At 39.2% G+C, this 26,179-nt stretch overlaps 1 protein-coding gene across 3 annotated transcripts in view; it reads left to right on the plus strand.

The window, feature by feature from the left end:
- The window catches only part of edc4 (enhancer of mRNA decapping 4), a 96,540-nt gene that overhangs the window by 46,444 nt on the left and 23,917 nt on the right, over positions 1-26,179 (plus strand). For 2 of the 3 annotated variants that reach the window (XM_048605691.1, XM_048605689.1), the window contains exons 17-23: positions 5,020-5,173; positions 8,420-8,880; positions 12,601-12,702; positions 13,129-13,281; positions 15,846-15,879; positions 17,783-17,966; positions 22,789-22,944. In XM_048605691.1, the coding sequence (XP_048461648.1) occupies positions 5,020-5,173; positions 8,420-8,880; positions 12,601-12,702; positions 13,129-13,281; positions 15,846-15,879; positions 17,783-17,966; positions 22,789-22,944 (1,244 nt within the window). The remainder of the gene's footprint in view (positions 1-5,019; positions 5,174-8,419; positions 8,881-12,600; positions 12,703-13,128; positions 13,282-15,845; positions 15,880-17,782; positions 17,967-22,788; positions 22,945-26,179) is intronic. The other variant, XM_048605690.1, reaches the window with a different exon arrangement.

A 26,179-nucleotide genomic window follows, 5' to 3' on the forward strand; every position in this document is an offset into this window, starting at 1 on the left:
TTCATGTCCTACCATCTGCTCTGAAATGTGTCATAACATGTCCGAACAGGTTGAGTAAAAAATATCTATAAATATTGTGGTGACAAAGAAAGATCAGAGGCTGGGAATTTTGACAACTGACAACTTATCCTCCAAATATTGTCCATCATTCATTCACTTCCTTAATCAGTCATTTGTTCTGTCACTGGTGTACAGTGGCAGAAGTGTGTACCATTCACAAGGTACAATGCAGCAATTTGCTAAAGCTCATTTGACAGCACATTTCAAACCCGTGACCTCTACCACCCAGAAAGACAGGTGCAGCAGAACATACAGGAACACCACCATCTGTGCATGCTACCCTGAGTTACAGTTTCCTGATTGGGAACTGTGTGGTTGTTCTTCCACTGTTGCTGAGTCAAAAGCTTGGAACTCCCCATATGACATAGTTTGGAAATACTTGTATTACATCAACTGCAGTGGTTCATGACGGTGGCTCACCACAGCTACCTTGAGTGTAGTTAGGATAAGCACTTCTTATGATCCATTTATGGGATGTGGGCGTTCCTGCCTGGCCAACTCTTATTCCTTCATCTCAACTCCCACCGCCTTCATTTCCTCCTTGTTGTGCATCTTGTCCACTTGGATGCCTGATTTCCTAAGACCAGATCCAGCATGTCCTCCCGAGTAGGACTGGAAATGTACTCTTCCAGAAAGCTCCCCTGCACACTTTTGCAGAAATTTCTCCCCTTCCATACCCCATTCTCAACCTTTTTTTTTTCCTCCAGTCTACCCTAGGGTAATTGAAATCACCAACTATCACAACACTACTCATCCCGCAGATTTTTGTAATCTGCCTAGAGATGCTCTCTTCCACATCCTCCCCACTTTCTGGAGGTCTATAACAAATACTTAAGAAGATCACTGCTCCATTCCAGTTTTTCTCACCTCTAACTATATAGATTTTAATTCAGGAACAGTATTTCATTCAAGGGCAATAATATTCTTTGACGAAGACTGTTACACCTCTTCCTGTCTTACCCACCCTGTTTCTGCTAAAAGTCTTTTAACCTGGGATATTCATTCCTGTGCTGGCTTGAGCCATGTTTCTGTCAGTGCTGCTATTGTCATATCCCTCAGACCAATTTCTGCTTCTTGTTCCCCAGTTTTGTGAACTGTACTCTGTGCATTTACATGTGCACAATTTAATCCTGCCCTTATCTTAGCAATGGAAGGTGATCATTGTCAATACTGAAGCCTTCCCTCATCATCTTTGCCCTACTCACTATCTTTTGTCTTTTGCACTCTCTGATACTTCCAAAACTTGGCCCATTTGTCAACCCACCTCAACTGTCCATCCATCCATCCATTCTGCCCTGCCCTGCCCCCAACGCACGCACGCCACCCTCTCAACTAGGAGATTAGTTCCGTTTTTGCTCAGGTGAAGCCTGTCTCTTCAGAACAGCTTTCTCCTTTCCCGAAAATGATCTGTGTCTCAAAATTCTAAACTCCTTCTTTCTACACCACCTCTCAAGCCACACATTTACTTCCTTGATCTGTCTTTGTCTAAATGATGAAGCTTGTGGCACAAGTAGTATTACTGAGATTGCTACCTTGGAGGTCCTGCATTTCAACCTACTTCCTAACTCCTGAAATTGATCCTGCAAGACCTCCAAGTTGTCCCTCCCTATGTTGTTGGTTTCCACGTGAATCACCACCACTGATTGTTCATCCTCCCTTTCAAGATGTTTATCCAGTTGTTGCGTTATGTCCTAAACCTTTGCACCAGGGAGACAACAGACTCGACAGGCCTCGCGATCTCGGCTGCAAACTAGACTGTCTATCCCTTGAACTATTGAGTCACGCACTGCTACTACCTTGCTAATCTGCCTACCAGCTTCTCTCTCTCTTCCCAGAATAGCCTCAGGCACTATGATAGTGTGGTTTTCCCTCAAGTTATCCATCACTGACTCAGTCATATTGCTCACTAAACAGGCACCTAAAATTTCGTACCTGTTAGACAGCTTCAAGAAGTCCTGGGTTTTCTGGACCTCCGTCATCTTTCCTTTTGGCAAATGGTCAATCACTCATCTGCCATCTCTATACTCCTTGCCTGCCTCTCGTACTGTAGAGTGACCACTCTTTGGTGTGACTGATCGAGAAACCTCGCTCCTCTTTGTGCGGCGTGTAGTCAGGAGAGTCACTGCTCCAAATCAGCTACATGTTGTTGAAGGACTCTAGCTCTTCATGCAGATGTGACTGTCCTGGATGTCTTGCGGATCCAAAACTACCTGTATTTTATATGCCTCAAACATCACAAGCTTTCCCAGAGCCCTGCCGTCTTTACTGGTCAAGCTGATGCACGCTGCTGAGGTTCTGCTGTTTCTAAGCTGCAAACAATTTTCTAACAGCCTTGCTGTCTCGTGGTTTAAGGAGGAGGAATCGACTAGTACATTTTCAATATCCATTTGAAAATCCATCTACGTTATATCTAATCCCAACAGGTTTTTCTAAATTTTTTCTTTCATGAGATGTGGGTCTCATCGACCTGGTCAGCATTCGTTGCTCATCCCTAATTTCCACTTAATTGAATGGCTTCCCAGGCTATTTCAGAGAGGCTGTTAAGAGTCAACCACATTGCTGTGCATCTGGAGTCACATATATGTCAGACCAGTAAGACAGCCTGATTTCCGTCCCTAAAGGATATTTGTGAAGGAGATGAATTCTACAACTATTGATGATTGTTCTCATGGTATCGATGCTGAGACCAGTTTTATATTCCAGATTTATTAATTGAATTTAAATTCCTTTGCTTCTATTGTGGATTTATGGTGGATTTTGAATCCGTGTTCCCAGGATATTTGTCTGGGCCTCTAGGTTAGTAATCCAGTGACATCACAGTATGCCACCATCTCACCGAAATTTAAATATATGACATTAGTGATTGCAAGAATATGCATGCCATGGTTCCTTAGGTTTACTGCTTATTTAAAGTTGTCAAGATGTTAACAATACTTCTAAATTTTCAGTCAGTGATTATAATGTGCAGAGTCAAGAGACTTTATGCAGACTAGAAGGAAGGGTGCAAATGTGCACTGAAATAATCTAAAATGTATTTGTTAGAGATCCCCTTGAAATGTTGGTGAAATGTATTTATCAGTTGCTTTCTAGAGGAGAAAAATATTTTGGCTACTTCAGACTGGTAGTAGAAATGAATTTGTACCTTGCAAATCTGACTTGTGTAGATAAATCTTTGTATAGGTGCTGCAGTTCTTTATCTTAGTTTCCATCTGTTTAGAGGACAACTTCTCTTATATTTGAATACGTAAACCATCGCAAATGAATGTTTGCATTTTTTATGAAATATCCATACAATTTTACATTAGCTCATAAATTATATTCACAATTTGTGCTGTATTCAGATCTAATTTGTTTTTCAGTTTCCTTAGTGTGGCTATTTTGCTTGACCTGATCACTTTAAGATTGCTGTATGGTAGTGCACATATGCATCTTTATGGTGGTATTTTATATGCATAACCTCTTTATTGAACAGTGGGGTATGTTCAGATTCCTATGCAGTGGTTCTTTTGCACAGTTTAGAGGGAATGTTGTTTAGATCTACTGTTCAAAGTTAAATGTCGTACCATTTTTCAATAAATTGTTACTGTTTGTATTAACAACAATTTGTAAACCAAGAATAAATACTAACGGCAAATAATTGAAAATGTTATGTCTATATCAGTGAGAGGCCCTGGCCCTGAAAAGCACATTTTGCATACCAGCAGCCCTCACTTCAAGTTCTGGTTCTGTCCTCATGACTGGAATCAATGTTAAAGCTGGAGTTAGGTTCCTTTGGTTTTTCCAGGCAAGCAAATACCCAGTGTGCAAGTTGAAAGTCTGTATTGTCTGTGTGCAGAACTTGCAAAATAGAATACGTTAGTAATTATCTAAGAAATTCAGTGCAGCATACAATATTTTGGGAAACATTTCACTCGTCTGTATTTTTAGACTGATAGACCCTGTGTGCTAACAGAAGTTGATTGCAGCAGAGCTGAGACTCTACTACTGCACTAACTAATGCCGTCCATGAGATGGAGCCGTTTAGTGCCAGTTCAGAACAGAAACCAAGGGAATGGAGTACTTGAAAACTGATCTCGGGTCTCTGATCTAAAGTTTCTCTAAGATCTCCCAATGTAGTGCCAACTGATATCATTATGACTCTGGCACATGATGACGCACAACAATGTTAAAATAGAAATTATGTAATTTGAAGTAAAGGGCTGTTCAAGTAAATTTATATTCAAAACAAAATTACATTAACTGGTAACATAAAGTAATAGCTGTGAAAAATTGAATTTCATCTTTGTGATGATTCTACATGTTTTCAATGTTTTTCACATGTTTGATGTTTTGCCTTTACCTTAATGCCTCTTATATGTCCCAATGGTTCTTCCACTCTGAAAAATTAAAAACATGAAGGATATTTCTGTTTGTTACTTCCTGGTTTACTGTCTGAGAGAATTCTGCAATGTGATTAGCAGCTTAGCCTCCTTGACAATGTCACTGGCTAGCCACCAGTGATTTCCTAAACCCAATTGATGTGCTATGAAATTAACAAATTTTGCGGATTTGTCTTGGATACGTTTGTGTGTAGAATTCTTCGAGATCAATAGTGAGAACTATATTTTCTGCCCTGGCAGTTAAATTTGGGCCTTTGAATTATTTCAGGCACAGTGGAACTAAGATTTTTTTCGTGCTTTTACTTTTCTTGATTTAAACCTGTAGTTAACAAAGAACCTAATCGTTTCCTCAAATTTGTAATTCTCAGAAATTTTCTTTTGGACCCAAACTTACAAGGCATTGGTCAAAGTCTGATATCGTAAAGATTTTCTTGTAATTGTGCACATTTTAAAATTAGAACTTTCTAATGTAAATGATTTGAAATATGTTAACAAGATTTTTGGAATTTGCTTTGGCAGTTAGACTGTCAGACCCCAGAATCTGTCATACTAATTTAGCTCTTTTGCACTTTCATTTTAGACCTGCTGAAGACTTGTCTCTAAGCCCAAAGGTCACATTGGAGAATGTCAGTCTCAGTAATAACACAAGCAATGCTGTCCAAGCGAGTCCAAGAAACAACTCTGTGCAACTTATCCCAGGGCTGTCTGAACAGCTATCTACAAAACCTCTTCAGGTATGCTTATTACTGCAAAAGCTCTTTTTTTTTTTTAAAGAAAAATGTTATTGCTCTTTATTGATCCTCATTGAAGTAAAACCTTTTTTTGGCTATTGATGTGTGGGGTGTGCAAATGTTGTAAAGCAGAACTTGGAACTCAAACTGCCATACAGATACTATATCAAGAGTAAAAAGGTAAGAAAGTATATATGTGGAAAATTGCATAAAAGTGAAAAGTTAAATTTTGCATTATCAGAGTAGTTTCCATGGTGACAGCAATATGTTTCTGTCTGTACCTTGTGCTAATAGAAGCAAATGTTAAGATTCTTGACTTAATGGACTGAAATATCACTGACTGTTGAGCTAAAAGGGCAGTGTGGACAAAAGTGGTCACCTTGTAATTTACACCCATCACTATACTTGTAGTTGCACAAATCCTCAGGAAATTCTGTTTTTCTCTAATTCTCACCCACTTGTTTCTTTTGCCTCATTATTGACAGCCTAGCCTTCAGCCATTGAAGCTTGAACCCAGAAATTTCCTGTCTCCTTTTAGATTGTCCTTTAACTCTTCCGCTTTGACTTTAGCTACTTTTTCTAAAATTATCTGTTGCATCGCTATAAATGTGTGCTGTTGTACAAATTGTTGCTGTTACATTTGCCTTTGTGGTAATCTCTTAACATTTAGTACTACCGGCTTTCTAGATGGATTTGTTTGGGACAACTCCTTGTCTAATTCATTCTGTACAGGAAGAAAAGGTGTCCATAACTATATTTTGGTATTTTACTGAGGGCGCAGGTATCAACCTTTGCTGTCATTATTGCATAAAACTGACTATAACTTAGCTTTTTAAAGAAGTAACAAAGAGGATTGAGGGAAGAGCAATGGATGTGATCTATATGGACTTCAATAATGTGTGCGACAAGGTTCCTCATAGTAGACTGGTTAGCAAGGTTAAATCACTTGGAATACAGGGAGAATTAGCTAGCTGGATGCAGAACTGCATCAAAGGTAGAAGACAGGGTGGTGGTGGAGGGTTGCTTTTCAGACTGGAGGTATGTGACCAGTGGTGTCCACAGGGGTCGGTGCCTGGGTCCACTGCTTTTTGTCATTTATATAAATGATTTGGATGTGAACATAGTGGGTATGGCTGGTAAATTTGCAGGTGTCACCAAAATTGAAGCTGTAGTGGACTGTGAAGAAGGTTACCGCAGAGTACAAAGAGATCTTGATCAGATGGGCTACTGGACCGAGGAGTGGTAGATGGAGTTTAATTTAGATAAATGTGAGGTGCTGCATTTTGGAAAGGCAAACCAGGGCTGGACTTGTACACTTTGTGGTAAGGTCCTAGAGAATGTCACTGAGCACAGAGTCCTTGGAGTACAGGTTCATAGTTCCTTGAAAGTGGAATCATAGGTAGATGGGATAGTGAAGGCAGCATTTGGTATGCTTGCCTTTATTGGTCAGTGCATTGAATGTAGGAGTTGGGAGGTCATGTTGCAGCTGTACAGAACATTGGTTAGGCCACTATTGGAATACTCTGTACAATTGTGGTCTCCCTGCTATAGGAAGGATGCTGTGAAACTTGAAAGGGTTCAGAAAAGATTTACAAGAATTTTGCCAGGGTTGGAGGGTTTGAACTATACGGAGAGGCTGAATAGCCCTGATCTAGTTTCCCAAGAGCGTCGAAGGCTGAGGGCTGACCTTATAGAGGTTTATTAAGTCATTAGGAGCATGGATAGGGTAAATAGACAAAGTCTTTTCTTTGGGGTGAGGGAGTCGAAAAGTAGAGAGCATTGGTTTAAGGTGAGAGGGGAAAACATATAAAAGGGATCTAAGGGACACCTTTTTCACGCAGAGGATGGTGTGTGTATGGGATGAGCTGCCAGAGGAAGCGTTGGAGGCTGGTACAGTTACAACATTTAAAAGGCATCTGGGTGGATAAATGAATAGGAAGGATTTAGAGGGATAGGGGCTAAATGCTGGCAAATGGGACTAGATTAATCTAGGATATCTGGTTGGCATTGATGAGTTGGACCGAAAGGTCTGTTTTCGTGTTGTACATCTCTATGATTCTTAAGTGCAGAGTTAAATGTGGAAACTTTGATATTTCTGGCATTGATGCCTTTCTCCTCCATGGGGGGGTGCACTGATGTATATATCATATCCGTAACAATCATATAATCCCAAAGGTGCGCAAAGAGGCTAATTGGCTCATCAGGTTTGTGCCAATCCTCCAAAGAGCATCCATCTAACCTGTATATCTTTTGTGGTCTTGGCCGCTGGTATAATATGGACTACAACTTTTTGTGCTCCATTCTTCATGTAACGATTGAAGAATCTAAACCTCATTTAGATTAGGTGTAAGTTTGTGTTGAACAACCTATCCAATCCTGCAAAATAAATTTAGAAGCCTAGCGTTTCATTGTTTTCACTTTATGATAATTCTGTACAATGTTTTTTGTTTAAGATTTCAACTTCTACAGTAATTCCATGTTTATGTCTTAACTTTTGCTTTCGTCTCTAAAAGATTAAAAGGTGAAGGATAACTGGAAGCAACTGGCTTGTTGCTTTCTGGTTTGCTGTCCATGAAAATTTGTGAACCCAACTGGTTGCTCAGCTTGCATAATGACTTCACTGTTCCTGGATGCCAAGGATCGGATATGACAAAGTTGACTTTCTCTTAACAGAGCAATGATGCCACACAGCCTGCTAAATCTTTGTGGACGTCATTCTTTGCAGTCAGAAGCTTGTGCTGACCCTTCACAGCTGATTAAAATCTAGATAATTTTACCTTGGGCCTTGAGTTTCCCAGCTCTTCAAATATAGTAAACTACTTTGAAATGTATTGATTTATATAGGGAAAGTTGGCACCGAGCCCCTTTGTGTACAAATAACATTAAGCTGAATAATTTTTCGTGGCATTAGTTGAAGGGAAATGTTATCCAGGATACTGGAAAGCATTCCTTGATCAATGCACAGTGCCATGTCATTGTTCATTTGAATGGCAGATGATCACTCATTTTAATATATTATCTGAAGGATGATATCTTTTAATAGTGCCACACTCCTTTGCTTACGGCACAGAAGTATCAACTTAGGTTATGCAGTGAAGTTTTGAGGCAGAGTTTAAACTTGCAGCTTGGTTACAAGCATGGTTTCACAACCAACTTCAGTCTAAGTAGAACTGGATAACATTGAACTAAGATTTTTTTTTTATTGGTATTTAATTTGAATGTAACTGATATTTTACCCTCTTCTATCAGGTTACTAGTGCTAACTCTTCGCTTCCTTTGGAGCTTCAGTCTGTGGATCCTCTCTGTGTGCCTCAGAGTTCCCCAACGCGGGAACGTTCTCCTGATGTTATCTCCTCAGCCTCCACAGCATTGTCGCAGGACATTCCTGAAATTGCCTCAGAGACCCTCCAACGTGCATTTTCAGGCTCTGTATTACCCACTGAAGTCCTGGAACCTACCCATCATATGGATAGCATGGCTTCAGCTGCCTCTGCACTGCATCTGTTATCCCCAAGAAGTAGACCTAACTCTGAACATAGTCATCACTCTCTAGATATGCCTCAGGTGGAGGTAGAGCGGCTGAGTACTCCATCACTCTTAGAAACTGTCTTGTCTCAGGAGAATACAGCAGCAGCAGACAACGTTGTTAGCCAACCTTGGCCAGCAGCGCCTGACATAACCCGAGAAACCCGTAATAGCATCAATGAGAGGTATGATCAAATATTTTGTTTTATGTGTAAATCAATTAACGTGTTAGCTATTTAAAAGAAGCCATCTGATCAAGTTTGCATCCAGGTTTGTTTCTCTGCTTCACTTTCTTCTGCAATTTTGCTGTTTTAATGGTTTATGCAATGGAGCATTTCTTGGATGGGACTTGAAAAGTAGTTTTTTTTGGCTGTCTGCAAGTCCAGTTTTAGCAAATCTAATTTAACTATGCCTGACCAATATTCAGTTTTAAGGCATTCAGTGGGGGCAAGTGTTGGCTCCTGCTTTTTGCTAAGTTTGTATTTTTTTTTTGCAAACTAAACTGGATTGGGAGATAGTCATCTGAGATAAGGCAAATGTAATCCCCTTAATCCCCTTCCCTTAGCACTATAAAGGAAAAATTATTAGTAATACTTATCGTTACAAATTCTGAAAGATGATGAACATTGGCTGCAAAAAACATTATCTTGCCTGGGAGACTTCACGTTCCATTACTTAACTAGCAAATATGAAGTTATTCACTTTGTTCATAAGAATAGAGAGATTGAAACTTCCAAATGTTTATGTCCAATGAGACTTGAGTGTGCTTGATAAGAAATGCAAAAAGTTAGCATGCAAGTATAGCAAACAATTGGATAGGCAAATGGCATATTTGCCTTTATTGCAGAGAGATTGAGGTACAGGAATAAAGAATAGTTGTTAGGCTCTGATGAGAAACATCTGGAACACTATGCAGGTTAGTTCCCAAATTTAAGGAAGAATATGTATAGATTGGAGGTATTGTAGCAATGGTTCATTAAATTTGTGCCTTGAATGAGCTGGTTTTCCTGTGATGTGTGATTGACTGACTAAATTGGGTTTTTCTTCTGTAGTGTTTAGAAAAATGAGAAGCAATCTCATTGGAAAGATGCTGACAGATTGTGCACTGGGAATCTAAATATGGGATCTTATGATAAGAGACTGATCATTAGCACTGAGATAAGAAATTGCTACATGCAAAGGCTTGTGAGTCTTAGGAATTTTCTACATCAATATGAAGTGTATATGTGACAATACAAGTTAGGAGTAGGATTTTTGGCCCCTTAAGTCTGCACTGCCATTTAAGATCTTTTGCCTCAACTCTGCTTTGGTGTCTACCCCTTTACCCTTTGATTCCATCTGAAATATGTTCACTGTTTTCTATGGAAGAGAATTTCACAAACCAAAGACCCCGTCAACCAAAAAGTAGAAACCCAACTTGTTCAACCATTCCTTATAAGATAGTTCATTCATCCCAGGAAGTCATGAACGAACCTGTTCTGCAGTGCTTCCAAAGCTATTATAGCATTTCTCAAACAAGGAGACCAAACTTTTGCACGTACTCTGGATGTGGTCACACCAGCTCCCTACACAATTGCAGCAAAGCTTCCCTACTTCCTTTGCTCGAAACCTTGTTTCATTTACCTTCTTTACTCACTTGCTTTACCTGCATACTAAAATTTTGTATTTTATGTGCAAGAGCACTCTGATCTGATTGTACTTCAGAGTGCTGTAGTCTTTCTCCATTTAAACAATATATGGCTTTTCTGGTCTTAACCTAGCAGGTGATTTTATATTGTCCCATATTTCTTGTTTGCTAATTATTTTCCCACTCACTTAACCCATCTAAATCCCTTTCTAAACTCTTTGTCCTGTTCACAATTTTATTAACTATTTCTGTGTCAACTGCACATGTGGCAACCATATATTTGGTTGCATCATGGAAGTCATGTGTAAGGATTATAAATAATTCAGGTTCCACCATCGATCCTGTGGCATTCCATTGGTTAGAAGTTGCCAGCCGGAAAATAACTTAACCCTTCTGTTGGCTTCCTGTAGCTAACCAATCCTCAAGCCATATTAATATAGTAGCCCCCCATACATGAGCTCTTTTTGCATAGTAATGTCTCATAGGGCACCTAATTAAACACCACCTAAAAATCAAAGTGCACCACATCTCCAGGTTCTGTTTATCCACATTACTTGTTGTTTCCTCAAAGAACTCTTAAGTTCGTCAAATATGATTTTCCTTTCTCAAAGCAATGTTGATTCTACATAATTAGATTTCTGTATCTTGCTATAACTTCCCTTAATAGATTATAGCAATTTCCCTATGGACAGATGTTCAGCTTACAGACTTGTACTAGCACAAAGGAAGATGGTAATGGGTGTTGGAGGTCAGGGAAGCAGCACGGTGGCTTAGTGGTTAGCACTGCTGTCTCTCAACGACATGGATCAGGGTTCAATTCCATCCTCAGGTGATGTCTGTGTGGAATTTGCATGTTCTTCCTGTGTCTGCATGGGTTTCTCCCGAGTGTTCCTGCAGAGTCCAAAGATGTACAGGTTGGGTACGTTGACCATGTTAAATTGCCCTGGCGTGTCCAATAATTTATAGGTTAGGTGGATTAGCCATGGGAAATGCAGGGTTACAGAGATAAGATGGGGCTGTGCTGAGGCTGGGCATGTGTGGGAGGCTCTTCGGAGGGTTAGCGCAGAATCGATGGGCCGAACATCCTCTTTCCACACTGTAGGGATTCTCTGATTCTATGAATCATCTCGGCTTCGGATATCACTGCAGAAGTTCTTCACGATTGTGTCCAAGGTCCAACCACCTTCAGCTTCTTCCTCAATGACTTTCCCTCCATCATAAGGTCAGAAGTGATGATGTTTGCTGATGATTGCACAATGTTTGGCACTATTCGCTGTACCTCAGATACTGAGCGGTCTGTGTCCAGAAGCAGTGATACCTGATCAACATGCAGACTTGGACTGCTGAGTGGCAGGTAACATTGGTGCCACACCATGACTATCTCCAACAAGAGAGAATCTAGCCATTGCCCCTGATGTTCAGTGGTTTTACTGTCACTGGCTCCCTTATTATGAATATCAGGGGGTTACCATTGACCAGAAACAAAATTGTATCAGCCATATCGTACCATCAGCTGTTGCAAGAGCAGGTCAAAGGCTAGAAATTCAGTGGCGTGTAGCTCATCTCCTGTCTCCTTGGTGCTTCACCACATCTACAAAATGCAAGTTAGGAGTGTCCACTGCAGGGTCAGTATAACACACAATCTTGAAATAACAAAATATATCAGTCCCAGGCCTAGGTCACCCCTTTTACTCTCCTCTAGCATGGCGTAAATGCTTTTAAAATCTGCTTAGAGGCAGAAAAATCTAGCTTTTGTGCATTGTCATATGAACATAGTATGTTGATTATAATTGGCAACGATTGGATTGAATGTGAAAGTTGTTAGAAACTGAAGATTTGGCTTTGGCCACAATTAACTGAATGGTTTGTCTTTCAGTAAATTTTCAGTTTCAACGTAGTATATTTCACAAATAGAATGTGAAATAGCATCTTTTGTTTGATAAGGATGTGGCAGAAGTGCATTTCAGCGTTTATTCTAGTTCATGATTTAGGTGCGCAAAATCTAAACTAAATGAAATAATCGTTCACAAAAAAAGTTATTACCTTTTCATCAAAGAAAATAAACCGATGAAATTGTGTAACTGAAGAATATATTCTAATATTGAAGTTAATTATTCAAGCGCATTCAGAATAAATTACACGCTGTTTAAGGTTTTCGCAGGGCTGAATTCTATAATTTCATTGAATGATCTGAACTATTGCCTCTGGAAGACTGTTTGCTTTTAATTGCTGAAATAGACTCTTGCAAAAGTTTGTTTACTGTTGTTTTGCTTTTAAGTTCCAGAGAAGATATGCAGGAGAAGCATAAAAACTCCACCTTTCACCGGCATCCATACCAGTTGCACCAGCATGATAGCCAGGATGCGAGTGCTGAACAGAGGTAATGCATAACCCCTGTTGAGAATCCGTAAAAACATTGTGACCTACTAACTTATCGAATAAAATCCATAATTTGTATTCCATGAAGAACGAGTTTAAGTACCAGACCTACTTGTCAGCCAATCATGCCACATTTACTAAATAGTGTTGGTGGAGTGGAGGGAGAATTTGGACAGAGGGGCAGTAGCTATTGCTTGACCAGGAAAGTAAATAAATAACGGTGTGAGGAAATAAGCTCATAGAAATTTAATTAACTTAGTAGAATCTTAGTATATTATTGACTGCCAATAAAAACAAACAGAATAGCTATTCAAATGGAATGGTTGTGCTTCTAGTTTAAAAATAGGGTTAAAATAATGGGAAGCAGGAATAATAAAACATGGTGCATTTCCTTGAAATTCATACGCTATTTTCTTTATTATTGCAGTGACCATGATGATGAAGTAGCAAGTCTTGCTTCCACATCATGTAGCTTTGGTTCAAAGTCTGCTTCTCATAGACTTCCAGTTAAAGATTGGAAATCAAAGTCATCTCCTCGATCCTCCCCAAAACTGAGAAGAAAGAGTAAAAAGGATGATGGGTAAGAATTTTTCTATTTACCCAATTATGAATGTATGCAGCAAGACCTGGAAAACATTCAGGTTTGGGCTCATAAGTTGGCAGGTAACATTCCTGATATGAGTGCTAGGCAATGACCATCATTCTGTGACATTCAATTGTATTATCATGACTATGTCTTCCCACTATCAACATCCTGGGTGTTACCATTGACCAGAAACTGAACTGGACCAGCCCATAGAAGAGGATCATTTTATTAAAAAAGTGATTAATTTAAATCGAAGAGAGTTGGGTGGGGAAATGAGAGGATAAAATAGAAAGAAGGAAGAGGGTCTGGAAAGGAAGTTGGTCAAGGAAGGAGGTATTGAGACATACTGTGGCTGCAAGAGAAGGCTGGAAGTTTTGCAGTTTGTAACTCATCACCTGTATCTATAATGCTTGTCCATCAAGGCCCATGAGAGCAATGTGATTGGATTGTTTCGTGGATGAGGCCATCAATGCACCTTTGCTAGCATCTTCCAGAGTCGGGGCCTCCATTGCATAGGAGGACAAACGAGCAGATGTGTGAGAATGCCAAACCAACCACACATCTGAAAAGCCATCTAACCTGACATGGAACTAAAGTGCAGTTCCTTCCTAGCTACTGGATCAAAATCCAGAAACTTATTCCCTAAAAGTGTCAATGTGTGCTGCAGTGGTTCAAGAAGGTGCGTTATCACCATGGTAATTCGAGAACAATAAATACTAGCCTAACTAGCAATGGCCATGTCCCACAAAAGAGTCTTAAGAAAATGTCGTTGCAAGCAGCATAAAACGAACTTGTTGCTGTGGTTAATACTTGCTAACATTCTAATAGTTATTGCCAAAACGTAAAGTGTATTCTCATGACAAATCACATCCAATAACCTACCCTTAACCTCCAATGCCAAAAGTTAAAAATCACAACTTATGGTTTATCAAAGAGCATTTAGTAAAAGCAAAATACTGTGGATGCTGGAAATCTGAAGCAAACACAGAGAAGGCTAGATAAATTTAGCAGGTCAGACAGTATCTGTAGAGACAGAAACAGAGCTCATGCTTCAACTCTGGTATGGCTCCTCTTCAAAGTAGATTAAGTATAGTGGGTTTGCAAATAAATCATGATATTCCAGTCATTGTGAGATGGAGACAATGCACAAATAAATTGGCAACATAGCAACATGAATAACTTCAACTATGCAGATTTACTTTCATTGCTTCCAGCATTGATAGCATACCTCTGTCTAACACTGATATTGAATTATTAGAGTGCACTGTCACTCATGTTCGTGGCCAATAATGTACTTTGAAGAATGATCACTATTGTAATGCGGGGAAACATACCAGCCATTGTGCACCATGTCCCACAAGCAGTGAAAAGATAAAATGTAATCTGTTTACTAGCATTAGATGAAGGAAAAATATTGATCAAGATGGTGTAAGTACTCCCCATGTTGTCCTTGAATATTGTCATGGAATCTTCTGCATCCACCTGAAATGAAAGATGAACCTGTGTTTAATCTGAAAAATGAAAGCTCTGACAGTGCAGCACATCTTCAGTTCTGCACCAAAATGTGAACCTAAATTTATGTGCGCACATTTCTGGTTGGGGCACTTCAGCTGAATCATAGAATCCCTAGAGTGTGAAAGCAGGCCATTCAACTCATTGGCTCCACACCGACCATCCGAACATCATCCCACCCATCCCTGTAACCCTACATTTCCCATGGCTAACCCACCTAGCCTGTACATCACTGGACATTATGGCATTTTAGCATGGCCAATCCACCTAACCTGCACATCTTTGGACTGTGGGAAGAAACCAGAGCACCCACAGGAAACCCAAGCAGACACGGGGAAAACGTTTGTGTGGAGTTTGCACAGTTGCCCAAGGGTGGAATTGAGCCTGGGTCCCTGGTGCTGTGAGGCAGCAGTGCTAACCACTGAGCCACCGTGCCACCCTAAACTTGAGTCTGAGTCAATGGCTCACAGATGTTACCAACAGTTGTTAGTGCCTTTTCCACTGTTTCATATCGAATGTCATGCTATGTAAATATTAACTAGTTCTGGGTCAGAATGACCCTCAATTACGTATTTCTATTCATTATAGTGCTTTCCTAGGAAATATGATTTTTAAATACAATAGCAAAATGTTAAAATTACCTAATTATTTACATGGCCTGTTTTTGTTAAAAAGGGGAAAATCTGCATTTCATTTTGTGACTCACCAGCTGAGTCACATGGCCAGATTGTTTCTTTGTTCTGGGAGCCAACCTCAGCTGGTGTGCACATTTGGTACTAAACTGGTCTCAATGCTTCCCTTTCCTGACGACTATCCACGGAATCCTGTTGTAAAATAGATGACTGCAGATGTTTGTTGGGAATAGGATCAAATTGACTCTTTGATGTTGTCTGTTCAAAATCGCACACAAACTTTCCATGTTGAACTTACGCTACTGATTGATGGCACATTTTGGGTTAATTGTCTCTTATAAGGATTTGAGCTAATAAGTTTTAAAACATTTCAAATGTAATGTAATCTTATTTTTGTTTGTTTGCTTTGTTCAGGGAGACAACACAATCCCCACGGTTAGAGCAGCAGGTTAGTACATGCAGAAATTTCTAATATGTATAGTTTCCATCTAATTGATATTTTTGCACTTAATGAATATCCAATAACTTAAAGTAAGCAAAATGCACAAAATGTAAATTCATTGCTTAAAGAAGTTGGATTAAATTACTTTTGAGTTCATCAGCTATGAATTAGGAATTTAAAACCTTCGGAATTATTAAATCTGGTTTCGTCAAGCATTTGTTCACAGGAGGAGCTGAGATTTCAGGAGTTCACTTGACCTGATGAAAATTTGTAGTTTGGCAGTTTTTAGGAATAAAGGATTTACACCTGACAATTCAACAATATTTAGTTCAAACTGAAATGTTAACAAATCTTGGTTTGAGTGTACAAATTAACAGCCTCTCTATTCTGCTTTGCCATTCAACAAGGTCACGGCTGATCTAACTGCCGACCTCAACTCTGCATTCTTGTCTACCCCCGATAACCGTTGACTTTTCTGTAGTTGATCTCTCTGTGTCTACCTTACATGATCCTGCTTCCATTGCTTCTGGGGAATGAGAGCTTCAAATATTTGTGTCACCGAGAGAAACAAATACCTCCTTATTTCCATCTTAAATGGGAGACACCTTAAATTTTTTTCCATAGTCCTTCCACAAGGAAACGCATCCAACCTTACAAATTCTTTTAAGATTTTTATTATTTCAGGAAAATCGTCTTTCAACTAACTACATTCTGCAAACTTGGCCGCTCCCCTCTAAATCAACCACTATTTTAATAAGAAGAATATAAGAGACTGATTATAAATCTGAAGTTTGCGACTGGTGCCAGAATGTAGTTAATTGAATACCTTTCAGTGGGAATTTAAAGAAAAAAATAAATGATATTAATTTTTTTCAGTTGATGTTTGTGTTGGATTATCAAATAGCGATCTTAAGATGAATAGGCTTTTTACATTCGCTGAGAGGGAGAAGTAATTTTACACATTGGCCGAAGAAGTTAGATATTCTGATATCTATTGTATATTAGTTGAGATGTCACCATTCTGTTGTACTTCCACTGAGCTTTCCAACATGATATAGCCTGGTGGATGGATGAGTGACATGACCTGACTTGTTTAGTGAATAGCAGACCAAAGTATTTCCACACAGGAACAATACAAAGTATAATAGAGTACCTTACTTTTACCTCCTTTTCACACATTTTAAACGTTGCTAAAAGATGACAAGAATTTGAAGCTAAAAACCCAAAGAACTCCAGATGCTGGAAATCAGAAACAAAAAAAGAAATTGCCGGAAACGCCCAGCAGGACTGGCAGCATCTGTGGAGTGAAAGCAGAGTCGATATTTTGGGTCCTGTGACCTTGAAGGATCTTAAGAAGAGTCAATGGACCTGAAACATTAACTCTGCTTTCTCTCTGCAGGTGCTGCCAGACCTGCTGATTTTTTTTCCAGCAATTTCGTCTTGCACTCAGAAGCTTCATCCTGTCTCCTTTTAGCAATGTTCTAAGTTCTGTGCAAGCAAGTCATTAAATTTTAAACAAATTTTAACCTCTGTGAATTTGATGTAAATTGTCTGTAGTCTGAACCATTCTTAATGTCTCCAGTTTTCACTATTTCTCATCCAGAAAGAATAGGGACCCCACTACTTTCCTTCTTGCTTTACAGAAGAGTCTTCAGACCTGCTTCCCTGACCGAGACCAACTGATAGCTCACTGGCTGATCCGCGTGGCTACTCACTAGAGTCTTTGATGGAGTTTAATTATTGTTCTTTGTGTACTCCTACTAAACCCTGCCTTCATACAAAATAGTTGCACCTGAAGAAGAGCACTTCAGCATCTCCATTACATAAATAACATGTAATTCAATCCATGTCTAATTTAATCGTTCTTTCAAAAATGAATCCCCTCTTAAGATTTAATTTGTTTCGTCAGCAGCAGTTCAACACAGACCAGGAAGAGTTACTGTCTCTGTTACGGAGCCAACAGAGAGAGCTCTGTGAATTGCGACAGAGCCAATTGGAGCTAATGCAGAGGCTCACAGATCATATGGATGCAGTGCAGGGCTCCATCATGGGTCATGTGGAACGGATTATGGTCACACAACAAGAACAAGAACGTATCCTTTTGTCCTACCTAGTGGCGCACGGTTCTTTAGCTTAACAAAATGAGTCTTATTTGCCCTCTTTGAGAGGCTTTTAAGAAGTAAACACATTTAATAACATTCTAATTATTGGTGTGATATAATGAATGCGTTAACATAGTGTAAAATAAAGTCTTCAATTAAATGATTCCATCCACCGAAAACAGTGTATTGCCAACAATAATAGATTGAGTCCTCTCCGCAAGAATGATTTAAGTCACAAAATCACTGGGTTAAATGTTAACAAATCATATAGATTAAGATTTTTCAGTGAAAGGAGGACCCTCAGGATTCAGAGTTTTCTAGTACTCTTAATTGTGTTACATCAGTCATTCTTCGGAAAAACATTTCCCCAGTAATGATTTTACAAGCTTAATTCTCTGTCGGGAATGCTGGTTCCAGATTGTATTAAAGGTTTGATCTCCTGGACTAAAGAGCTGAATTCACAAGTGAGTTGAGAGTGTCTACTTGGACGTCAAGGAGGATTCAACTACAATACCAAGGAGCCGTAATAAAATTAGAGATCACAGTGGAAGCTCTTTACTGGCTGGAGTCTTATCCATCACCGAGGAGGGTGGCTTTCATTGTTGGAGACCACATATTTCAGCTGGAGGGCATTACCGCAGTTGTTCCCTGAGGCCTATCCACTTTCAGCTGCTTTATCTTCCTGTGGAACCAAAGTGGGATGTTTGCTGAAGTTTGAGCAATGTTTTGTTCCTCTTGCAACTCCTTAATTAATGAAGGATTTATTGCCCACAGCATTTGTGTTTGTGCTGATAGTTGGCAAATAGTATTTGTGTGAAACAGCTATCATGTCATGGCCATCTCTAATAAGACAATCCGTTATTTCCCCTTCAGTAGAACCACCATTGTTGAATCCCCACCATCAAATCCTGGAAGCCACTAGTATGTAGATACTTAATGACCATCCACACACTTAGATGGCTTCAATAGCAGATCAAAGGGTGAGAATTCTGTGCCAGATGATTCACCACTTGACTTCCCAAAGCTGTCCACTACCAATGTGGCACAAGTCCGTGGTGTGTCTGAACACTTGCATAATGTCTGGATGAGTACAGCTCCAGCAACTATCAAGAAGCCCTGCATCATCCAGGGAGAGAAATAACATGTTTGATCATTCATCTTAAACATTCATTCCCACCATCATCTGTGTGTTGTAATGGCATAGCATGCCTCTTACAAGATGCACTGCAGGAATTCCCCAAGGTTTCCTCTGCAGTATCTTCCAAGTATGTAGCTGCTATCACCCAGAAAGTCAGAGGTAGCAGGTGCAAAGGCACACTGCTTTGAGGTTTCCCTGTAAAGTGCACACCATACTGACTTGAAAATGTATTGCTGTTCCTTCAACATGAGATCCAAATCTTGAAAATACCTAATGGTACTTTGGGAGTACCTCCACTATGTGGGCAAGATGTTTAAGAAGGGGCATCACCACTACTTTCTTAAGGGTAGTTGGAGATCATCAGTAATGCTATTCCTGCCAGTGATGTCCACATCCAGTGAAAGAATTTTTAAAAAGTTAATGTTTCTTATATTCATTATTCATACTTCCTGTCATGTTATGGATGTTCATATATTGATTGTCAAGGGAATGCATAAGGGAAAGTGTTGCATGATATACCAAGTAGTGTGAGGTTGTCAACCTTTTGTAACTTCATGTATGTTACCAGAATGTATCTTGGATGCAAGAGGACAACAGACCACAGCGGTGCAATTGTTTCACCCGTTACCAATATTTCCACTAATTGTTTATATTTCAATTATTGATATTTTATTTTAAGACAACATTTTTAAGATAATTTCTGTTGTGTTGAATGTGGTTTTCACTGTTCATCTTGCTTAGAAATTCACATGAAATGGTATTTGATCCCTCATCAAGTGACATAACCATGGGTTTTTTTTTGGTTGGGTGTATTCAAGTATTCACTTTTTTTTGTTCTCAAATCAACAGTGCTCTTTTGTATTTCGTGAGCAATTTGAGACGTAAGACCAACGCCTTCCAAGTAATTAATGAGGTTATGCACCCTAACATCCATGACATGACAAGTTAATTTACCTTCTTCCAAGGTCTAATTTGAGACTACATGATCAGAAATTTACTTCCTGCATCGGATCACAAATTTTTTGAGATTGGAGTGGCTCTAAGAACAGGCTGACGCATTCTTGAGATATGAAGCCTATTGGGGAATAAAAAGGGGCTGTTTGCCAAGTGGAGCATGCTTCAGTGAGGGAACATGTATGGAACATAAATCATGACATTAGGTTTCGAATAATTATGGAATAGGGCAAGTAATGATCAAGCAAGGCGTGAAGATATTTAACTGGAGAAGAGCTTAGTTTGTTGAGTTAAAAGGGATCTGGTCCTGGTAAATGGAATCCAAAATTGCTGGCAAAGCTTTAATGAAGTAAAGCATTAATGGAGTACCTTCAAAGATGAGATGCTTCATTTACAAAGTTTGCTTCATTCCACTGTGGGAGACTGAAGGGCCCTCCAAGTAGCCTGAATGACTAAAGATATAAATATTAACACTAAGCAGGAAAAGGAAGCTTGCCTTAGACATTAGGTAATTAACAGTACCAAGCTGAACACAGAATACAGAGAAGGTTTTTAAAAATTGAGGGGCAAAAAGACATTATGAGAATAGATTAGTGGCTAACATAAAAGGAAACACCAGTGTTTTATAACATAAGAAAATATATTAAAATAAGAGCCTGACTGGTTAGGAACCAAAAAGGAGATATTCTTGTGACTACAGTGCCTGGCTAAGGTAATAGATGAGTATTTTGCACCTGTCTTCACCAGATAGGAAGATGCTACCAGTATTCTTAGTAAAAATAAAGGCAGAACTGATATTGGGTGGGATAAAAATAGATGAAGCCAAGGTACTTAATTTGGCAGACGCAAAGTAGAAAAGTCACTCATTCCAGATGTGATGCGTTGTAGGTTGCTAAGGGAAGTAGGGATGGCAATTGAGAGAATGCAACTTGGGCTTCCTTAGATGTCAATGTGGTTTCAGAGGATAATGGGATAACTTATGTTACATTCCTCTTTGGGTAAAGTGCGAGGGATAAACCCAGCAATTACAAATCAATGATGGAAGCTCTTAAGAACTTTTATCCAGGACAAAACTAATTGGCACATATAAAATGTATAGACTAATAAATGAATCTCAGATTGGATTTCTTCATGGCAAGAAAGGTAGATTGTATTTGCCTAAATTGATTGAATTTTTGAAGTAATGGAAAAGGATAGGTTTTTATTGTATTTGATTTTTGTATTTATGTCAGAAGGTATTTGGACAAAGTCAAACAAAATTAAAACTATGATGGTTAATGACACTATAGCAGCATCAATGTGAAATTTTCTAAGGAGCAGAAAATAGATACCTCTGGTTGGATGGTTACCTCTGGGACTGGAGTAAATAATATGCTGTTGTTTCCCTGTGGGGTGCAGTATTTTTTAAAAATATACATTAATGATCTGAAATTGTGTATACAGGGCATGACTTCAGAGTTGTAGATGATGTTCAGCTTGTAGCAGTAAAGACTATGGTAACAGACTGCATGAATAAGGAAAAAAGACTAGTGAAATGGGTAAACACTTAACATGAAGCTTCAATGTAGAAAACTGTGAAGTGACATGTATTGGTGGAAAGATTGAGGAGAGACAGTATGGACTAAATGATATAGTGCACCTCTAAAATGGAGATGTGGGGATGCAAGACCAAAGAGACCGTGGATATTTGTGCACACATCTTTGAAGGTGGCAGATAAGTTGAGACGACTGTTCAGAAAAGTATTTTTTAAAGATCCCAAAGCATTGAAGTTACATTAAATCTTGAAAAAAACACTGGTTATGCTTCACTTGGAGTGTTATATTCAATTCTGAACATCAGACTTGAGAAAAAAATGTCAAATCTTTTGCAAAGATGAGATTGTGCCAAGGATAAGGTACTGCTAAGGGGAGAGACAGGAGAAGCGTCCCTTTTGCTTGCAGAAGAGCTGATTTATAAGAGAGTTGTTAGAAGTGTTCAGTATCATAAAGGGTTTTGCTAGAATAGATAAGGAGGAACAAGTTTTCACTGGTGGAGGACGCAGATTTAAGGCAGTTAGGAAAATGACCAGAGGTAACGTTTTTCATTATTAATTCACTCATGCATTTAAGTTTGTTCTCGGATTTCGTTATTGATGTGTACAATGTTTGGAATGAATTCAAGCTGGAACTGCAGTCTTTCTTGGGTGATTACTCATATAAAAACTGTTTCCCCTGGTATTCCAAATGGGCATACCTTGATCATAACGTGGATTGTTTTCATATCTATTTTTCAAGCAGCACAGTTAGGTGCATCTTTAGATTCCTTTACTCAACACAAGTCTTTTCTAGAGCTCAGTGACCACAGCAATGCTGTCAGACTAGAATCTTCCAAGTTAACTATTTCTCAAATGTTTTGAAGTATTATTTTGTAATTCCTCATTCTCAAATACTTGACCTTCATTTGCCTTCCTCCATTTTTCAGTTTGCAGCTTTTAAAACCTAACTCTTTACCTGCATGCTGCTTATTCTTGATTTCTACTCTTTCAAGCCGATAGGGTCCTGTATTGTGGACTTTAATCCTAGAAACGCAACAAATTTGTTTCCCCATTGCTTTTATATTCAAGAAATTTCACATGAATGTCAGTTACCTGTCTGGATATTAAGATAATGCTTTGATACGAAAGATGGTATGTCACTAATTTGAGATGCAATTTGAAATGGTTTGCCTTAACAACCCTCTAGAGAGGAGAATGGATAGGATCTTGGCAGAAGGGCATGAAAGAAGTGGGCAGTTTCAAGAACAACTGTCTCAACAGCTCTCTCAAAATTTGGCAAATTCTATCAGTAATCGTATAGAGAAGACTGTTCGGGATGAGATGAAGAAAACTTTACCACAATGTGAGTGAGGACTTGGAGAAACATTGCTGATTATTGAAGCATTAAAATTGTCCACTGGGAAAAAAATTTTGCACAATATCAATGTGTTTCAATTCTGCACTTTATTTGTGTGAAGCATTAAATGACCAACAAAAAAGTCAACACTCAAAATTCAATTTAAAAAAGGTTCTTGTGACTGTTGCTCTAGTGTAAGCGTAGGTTAAATGGGCCCAGTCGGCAATTTATGAAATGTATTTTGTGCAGAAATCTGCTGAAAATTTTTGTATTCGTTCATGGGATGTGCGATTGTTGAATAGTCCAGCATTAATTGCGAAAATTTATGACAGAAATCCATTTTATATGGATGTATTCACCTGTAACAATAGTTTGATGTTGGAAACTCAGAATCCTCAGTTGAAAAGTGTCAATATTACAGAGGAGGAGGTGCTGGATGTCTTAAAATGCATAAATGTGGATAAATCCCTCAGACCCGATCAGGGGTACCCTAGAACTCTGTGGGAAGTCAGGGAAATAATTTTGGAGCCCTTTTTGAGATATTTGTATCATCAATAGCCATAGGTGAGGTGCCAGAAGACTGGAGGTTGGCTAACATGGTGCCACTATTTCAGAAGGATGGTAAGGAAAAGCCAGGAAACTATAGACGGGTGACCATGACATCAGTGGTGGGCAAGTTGTTGGAAGGAATCCTGAGGAACAGGATTTACATGTATTTGGAAAGGCAAGGATTGATTAGGCATAGTCAACACGGCTTTGTGTGTGGGAAATCATGTCTCACTAACTTGATTGAGTTTTTTGAAGAGGATTGATGAGGGCAGAGTGGTGGACATGATGAATGTGGAATTCATTAAGGCATTCAACAAGGTTCCTCATGACAGACTTACGGGGAGAATTAGCCATTTGGATATAGAACTGGCTTGATGGTGGTGGAGAGTTGCTTTCCAGTGTGCCGCAAAGACCAGTGCTGAGTCCACTGCCTTTTGTCATTTATATAAATGATTTGGATGTGAACATAGGAGGGATGGTTACTAAGTTTTCAGATGACACCAAAATTGGAGGTATAGTGTCGGCAAGAGGTTACCTCGGAGTACAGAAGTATCAGATGGACAGGTGTTGCATTTTGGAATGGCAAGTCAGGGCAGAACTTAGGCACTTAATGGTGAGGTCTTGGGGTGTGTTGCTGAACAAAGAGACGTTGGAGTGCAGGTTCATAGTTCCTTGAAAGTAGAGTCCCAGGTTGACAGGATAGTGAAGAAGGCATTTTGGAGAGGCTGAATAGGCTGTGGCTATTTTCCCTGGAGCATCGGAGGCTGAGGGCTGACCTTACAGAGGTTTATAAAATCATAAGCGGTGTGCATAGGGTAAAATGACCATGTCTTTTGGTGGGGGAGTCCAAAACTAGAGAGCATAGGTTTAAGGCGAGCAGGGAAAGATTTAAAAAGGACCTAAGGGGCCAGCTTTCTCATGCAGATGGTGGTGTGTCTATGGAATGAGCTGCTAGAGGAACTTGTGGAGGCTGGTACAATTACTATATTTAAAATCTTTTGAGTGGGTATATAAATAGGAAGGGTTTAGAGTGATATGGGCCAAATGCTGGCAAGTGGGACTAGATTTATTTAGGATACCTGGTTGGCATGGACAAGTTGAACTGAAGGGCCTGTTTCCCTGCTGTACAGCTCTATGACTCTATTTTATCAGGAGGCAACAGAACAAGTCATATTTTAAATCACTATACGCAATTCAATATCAGCTGTTCAGCTGTGTCAGTAAATAAGCAGCTCAGTTGTTATATACTTCATTTGGAGTTTCAAGATCACTGCAAGGAGTTCAGATCAAAGGTTTTAAAAGTCTTTAGACACTTAATATTTTTTGTTTTGTTTTCTAGTCATAGTGTGTTACATGAAGAGGGTATAATGTTAATTGTAATGGGTTTCTCCCTCAAATGCTCTGTTCATATTAATGACATTGACCAGTACTTTTCTATAGAAATGTCTGAGGACTGACATTCTTGATCAAATATCCACTATACATTAAAACAGATTTGGTGAGAAAGTAACTGTAACATCGGCAACAGTTTTTGAGATCTTGGATAGGATTGACACTGCCTCAAGTTGCTTTTTGACACATTTCATGGAGAAAAATTTGGCATTCATCCTTCATCGAATAATTTACAGAATTTAATGACAACATTGTTAAACACATTCTGAAACTGACTTTTTTGTGAACAATTGTACAAGCAATCAATGTCAGCAAATTTATTACGGGCTGTTCCTCTAGTGTAAGTGGAGAATAATCATATCCTGTTAGCAATTTGTGAAGGATATTTTAGTGGGAATCTACTTCTGCCAAAAATTGGCGCCCACATGTTCAAAATACTTGAAAGTAGAGAACATAGAATTATACAGCAAAGGAATGCGCCCTTCAGCCCATGATGTTGTGCTGAACATGACGCCAAATGAAACCAATCCCTTCTGCCTGTCCTTGGTCCAAATCCCTCCATTTCTTGCATATTCATGTCTTTATCTAAAAGTTCCTTGAATGCCCTTACCGTATCTGCCTCCAGTACCACCCTGGCAGTGCGTTCCAGACTCCTACCACTCTGGTTTTTAAAAAAACTTGCCCCTCATGTCTCCCTTGAATTTTGAGCTTACTTTGAACTAGTTTAACTATTTAAAGATACGCAATTGGATGCAACTTGAGGCTAATTTATTTTTTTAGCTGGTGCCTAAGCATCCCACCTTTTGACACACATGCAAATTTGTATTCATGTTTTTTTTGAAAAGTAACTCCTTTGTTTCTCATTGAGTGGACCACCCTGTTATTTGCAGGAACATGCATATGTGATCATCAGGCATTTGAGTACATTAAGTAACAACAGAATCAGAAATTACGTTATTGTGACAAATATCAGTTCACATACCTGATTGCTGAATTAGAAGACTTCCTTGATGAAATTAGTCTCACATTCTGGAATGGCTTGCCTACCACTGTTTGCCACATAAACCGGAGTGAGGTATATGGCTCAATTTACTACATGTATCCAGTTATGAAACGCTCAATTCATTGTATATTACAGGAAGATCGCCAGTGTTTCTTGTGTTAAGGTTTTGCCGTTTAATGTTTGAGGGTGGTTTTGCAGCGTTGGCCACAATGAAACAAAAGCTTCATATTTCTGACTGCACCCCAATGTTGTGAGAGGATAGGGAGAAAGAAGAACGGGATCTGGATAGGGAATTGC

The sequence above is a fragment of the Rhincodon typus genome, chromosome 15, assembly GCF_021869965.1.
Source record: "Rhincodon typus isolate 14 chromosome 15, sRhiTyp1.1, whole genome shotgun sequence".
NCBI classification, from domain to species: domain Eukaryota; kingdom Metazoa; phylum Chordata; class Chondrichthyes; order Orectolobiformes; family Rhincodontidae; genus Rhincodon; species Rhincodon typus.